Source organism: Phaseolus vulgaris, chromosome 8 (assembly GCF_051622355.1).
Source record: "Phaseolus vulgaris cultivar YP4 chromosome 8, ASM5162235v1, whole genome shotgun sequence".
Taxonomy (NCBI): domain Eukaryota; kingdom Viridiplantae; phylum Streptophyta; class Magnoliopsida; order Fabales; family Fabaceae; genus Phaseolus; species Phaseolus vulgaris.
The window spans coordinates 52,408,440-52,412,707 of record NC_143505.1 but is presented as its reverse complement, the minus strand read 5'-3'; the positions used below and the strand labels follow the sequence as shown (position 1 = coordinate 52,412,707).

Sequence of the window (4,268 nt, the reverse complement as noted above, 5' to 3'; positions counted from 1 at the left end):
CCTCAATTCCTCTATTGGTCAACATGAAATCGAGAAACTTCCCACCTTTGACTCCAAAAACACATTTTTCTGGATTTAATCGCAAGTTATACTTCCTTATCTGTGCAAATACTTCTTCAAGATCTTTCACATGGTCACCTACCGCATGTGACTTGACAATCATATCATCCACATACACCTCCATATTCCTTCCAATCTACTTTTTAAACACCGTATCCATCAATCTTTGATATGTAGCTCCGACAATTTTTAAACCGAATGGCATGACCTGATAGCAATAGTTTGCCATATCGGTAGTGAAAGCGGTCTTCGGGATGTCAGGTTTATACATTTGTATTTGATTGTAGCCGGAATAAGCATCCAAGAAACTCATCATGGCTTGACCAGATGCCCCATCAACCAACCTGTCAATACTCGGCAAGGGATATGAATCTTTCGGACATGCCTTATTCAAATATGTATAATCAGTGCACATTCTCCATTTTCCATTTGCCTTCTTGACTATAACTACATTCGCCAACCAAGTCGTATACTGAATTTCTTTGATGAAACCTGCCTGTAACAATTTTTCTGTTTCTTCAAGGGCAGCTTTTCGTTTCTCTTCCCCCAACTTCCTTCGTTTTTGAGCTACCGGTTTCGCTTCTCGACAAACAAATAATTTGTGAGAGATGATGTTAGGATCAATTTCCGCTATGTCCGATGCCTTCCAAGCGAACAAATCTTTGTTCATTCTTATTACTGCCATTAAGTCATCAATCATTTCCTCAAGCATACTACCCCCAACATATGTACACTGCGTTTCATCTTCGCCTAATCGAACCGATGTAATTTCTTCTCTTGGCTCTATCCTTTCATCATCATTCATTCTAGGATCCAAATCCACCATTGCTACCATGTTTTTGGCTTCCATACTTCCGGTCGCCACTTTTGGCTCCTGGACCATCTTCAATCCGGTCGGATAACACTCTTTGGTTGCTTTTTGATCGACATATATGGTCGCTATGTCTCCTCGTTCTGTTGGAAATTTCATTGCCAAATGTGGTGTTGACACTATAGCTCCCAGCTTATTCAATGAAGATCTTCCTAACAAAGCATTATAAGAAGTATGAGTATCTACCACCAAGTATATTATTGTAATTGTTTTCGTTGCATTTCCTCTTCCAAAGGTTGTCAGCAAATCAATGTATCCTTTGGTGTCAACCTTTTCACCTGAAAACCCAATTATTTGTTCCTTCAAAAGGATCATGTCCTGTTCCTTCAAATGTAACTTTTTGAAAGTTTCCCAGAATAGAATATCGACTGAGCTCCCTTGATCTATTAGAGTTTTCATTACCGCATACTTGCCAATTTCAACTGTTATCACCTTTGGGTCTCGTTGATCAGGATCAATATCTTGGAAATCTTCATCAGTAAATAAAATTGGTGGCAAACTTCTTCTTTTGAAAACATGATTCACGGTTATGGCACTTCTGAAATATTTTTTTCCCATCGTATTATACGTTTCCTTTTCCGCAAAGCCTCCATAGATAGTATTAATGAACCCCCTAATCGGCCTTCCCAAACTGCGTTGTCATCTCCTTCTCTATAGAGAATGGAGGTGGCTTCCTCCATCTGTTAGATCTCTTTTTTCATCTCTTCCTCATCTTCTCTCATTTCGGTCATTTTGTATATCAGTCATTCTTCCAAATTTTTCTCCTCTACTCCGGACATCTTGTTCTGGACTTTGACTGGCCTTCATTCTTCCGCCTCTAACAAAGCGTTTTAATTGCCCTATTTGGATCAACTCTTCAATTCGGTCTTTCAGCGCTATGCATTCTTCAGTGTGATGACCATGATTTTTATGGTATTGGCAATGTTTGCTATGATAAGCTCGATCTGGGGTTCGTGTTTTCCTTAGTGGCGGTATTACTTCAGTTGCCATCGCCTCTTGAAGTATTCGAGCCTGAGTTGCACTCAATGGTGTGTATTGTTGAAACTTTCGGCCACGAGGATCCTCTCTGAAATGTCTGCTTTGATATCCTCCCTCTCTTTCATTTGTTTTCTTCTCGTTCTTCACGTCCATCCTTGCCTGATTCCTGAAGTTCCTTAACTCCTCCATTTGCATAAACTTTGCTGCATGCTGTCTTAGTTCATCAAGGCTTACTGTCGGTTTTTTGCACAAACTGTCGGCAAATGGTCCCAGCCTCAACGCAGTTATCATATGAGTCATAAAGACTTCCGGACTGAGGTTTCTAATACTTAAAGCCACTCTTCCAAAGCGCTCCATAAAAGCTCGCAACGACTCATTTTTTTCTTGTCTTATGTTTACAAGAGCTATTGATGTTAATTGATGTGGTCTACTTGTAGCAAATTGAGCTCCAAACTTTTCTATCAAAGTGTCAAAACAGTCAATAGATAATGCTGGTAACCGGGTAAACCAACTTAAAGTTGCTCCTTTCAAAGTAGTTGGAAACACTCTGCATAGGATGGCGTCGTTCCATGTGTACAAACTTATTTGAGTTGTGTATATGGCAACATGTTCATCTGGATTTGTACTCCCCTCATATTTCTCTATTGTTAGACTTTTCCAGTTGTCAGGTAATGGGGTATCTATTACAGTCTCAGAAAACGGGTGTCTTCTGGCTGGCGTTCCCACAACAATACCAGAAATCTCAGGTAACTTCCTTTGTGTGACCCCGAAACTCTCTTCCTTATTCTCTCTTTGATTAACATGTGTTCTCAGCTGAAAAGTTTCAAGGGAAGCATTCAACACGATTTCTTCATTTAATCTTTGTCTCATGTAAGCATTCTCGGCTCTCAACATACTCAACTCTTCTTCATTACTCTTCTTCAGTGTCTCAAATTCCTCTTGCAATTGTATTAACATGGCCATGGTCATGGCGTTCTGACAATCTTCTTGTTCTCTGGAATGCTCTCCTCTTTCGCTCATTTTGTCTCTCGGTCCCACGGTGGGCGCCAAAATGTTCTTACAAGGACCTAGAAACAAACTCATTCTTTGCCTTCCACCCATTTACTTCTCGGCCTTCACTTCCAGACTCCCTTCTCGACTCAAACTTTCGGCTTATTTGTTCTTGGTTTGTACTTGGTTCATAAATCTTTCTTGTCTCATCGAATTGCTTGATGGACACCTTCCAGTCAAACTTAATTTACTCCATTTGATCTTTCGGTTTTTAGTCTCGCCTCCCTCTCACAGATGGGTGTGTGTATCTGAAAGGTGCTCCGATGCCAAAGTTAGATTCAGTTTTACAAGATATTAGAATGAATTCACTATGCTTACCTCTCAGGACGACCCTTTATTTATACTACTCTTTTATTGGGCCCCAAAGTTATTTGGGCTTTTTCTCTTTATACTCAATATTTACTATACACACCTACATATTTGGGCCTTTTTTCATGGGCTTTTGTTTAATAACAAATTCCATTTTATTTTATCTTTTTCTTTGAATTCTCTCAATTTACCTTTTCTGATTCAAAGCTTAACCTTCCGGTTGAATTTTTTGCCCAATGGACACTTTCGGCCTAATTGGACCTTTCGACCCAATTAGGCTTATGGGACCTCTCGGCTCAATCAGTACACTAGCATCCAATTGGGCTTATTCTCAATCAGTACACTAACATCCAATTGGGCTTATGGGACCTTTCGGCTCTTTAATAGTTAACAATCTGAATAATTTATAACTAATCTAAAATTTAAAAAATAACACATAATTAAAAAAATATTCAAAAAATACATATTAAATATGTTTAAAAAGAACTTATAAGTAAATTAAAAATCAAACAAAAGATATTACTTAATTAAAAAATTCATTCAAAGAAAATATATTAGGTATGCTTACAAAGAACTCAATATATTAGCACACTTATGCTTTTGGAGTTTGAAAACATTGATCAGCATTTTTCATGCAAAACAACATATAGGGGGTTACAATACTAATATCATAGGTAAGAAAACTCAATTTAAAGGTGCCCATAATAATTTCAAATGTAATATACAAAAGCTAAAGGAGTATTGTGAAAACAATCTGTGAATTACTTTAAACCATTTAAAGTATTTTAATCCGGTTTCAAATAATTTTGTTGAATTGAATATATGACTTGTTATTGTGTTTTAATTAAGTGTACGTAATTAAATATTCTAATAAAAAATTAGAAGGAAAAACCAAATTAAATTTAAAACTGTGAAATATTTTTTATAATTAGATATTAATTTATCCCTTATTTTTATTTATAAAAGAGTTTATTTATTGATGTGTATAAACAAATTGCAT

General features: G+C 37.0%; 1 protein-coding gene across 1 annotated transcript; it reads right to left on the bottom strand.

The window, feature by feature from the left end:
• Positions 1-203: 203 nt before the first annotated feature.
• Positions 204-1,489, bottom strand: LOC150025648 (uncharacterized). The gene is made up of 2 exons (XM_090294150.1): positions 370-1,489; positions 204-268 (listed from the first exon to the last, which is right to left on the bottom strand). Exons 1-2 carry the CDS (start codon positions 1,487-1,489, stop codon positions 204-206), a joined length of 1,185 nt encoding a protein of 394 aa, XP_090150276.1.
• Positions 1,490-4,268: the final 2,779 nt, after the last annotated feature.

Coding starts and splice junctions, on each gene's coding strand:
- LOC150025648 (XM_090294150.1), bottom strand. CDS start 1,489: ATGGGAAAAAAATATTTCAGAAGTGCCATAACCGTGAATCATGTTTTC. Junction 269..369: donor ATCTGGTCAAGCCATGATGA/GTTTCTTGGATG, acceptor TATTGCTATCAG/GTCATGCCATTCGGTTTAAA.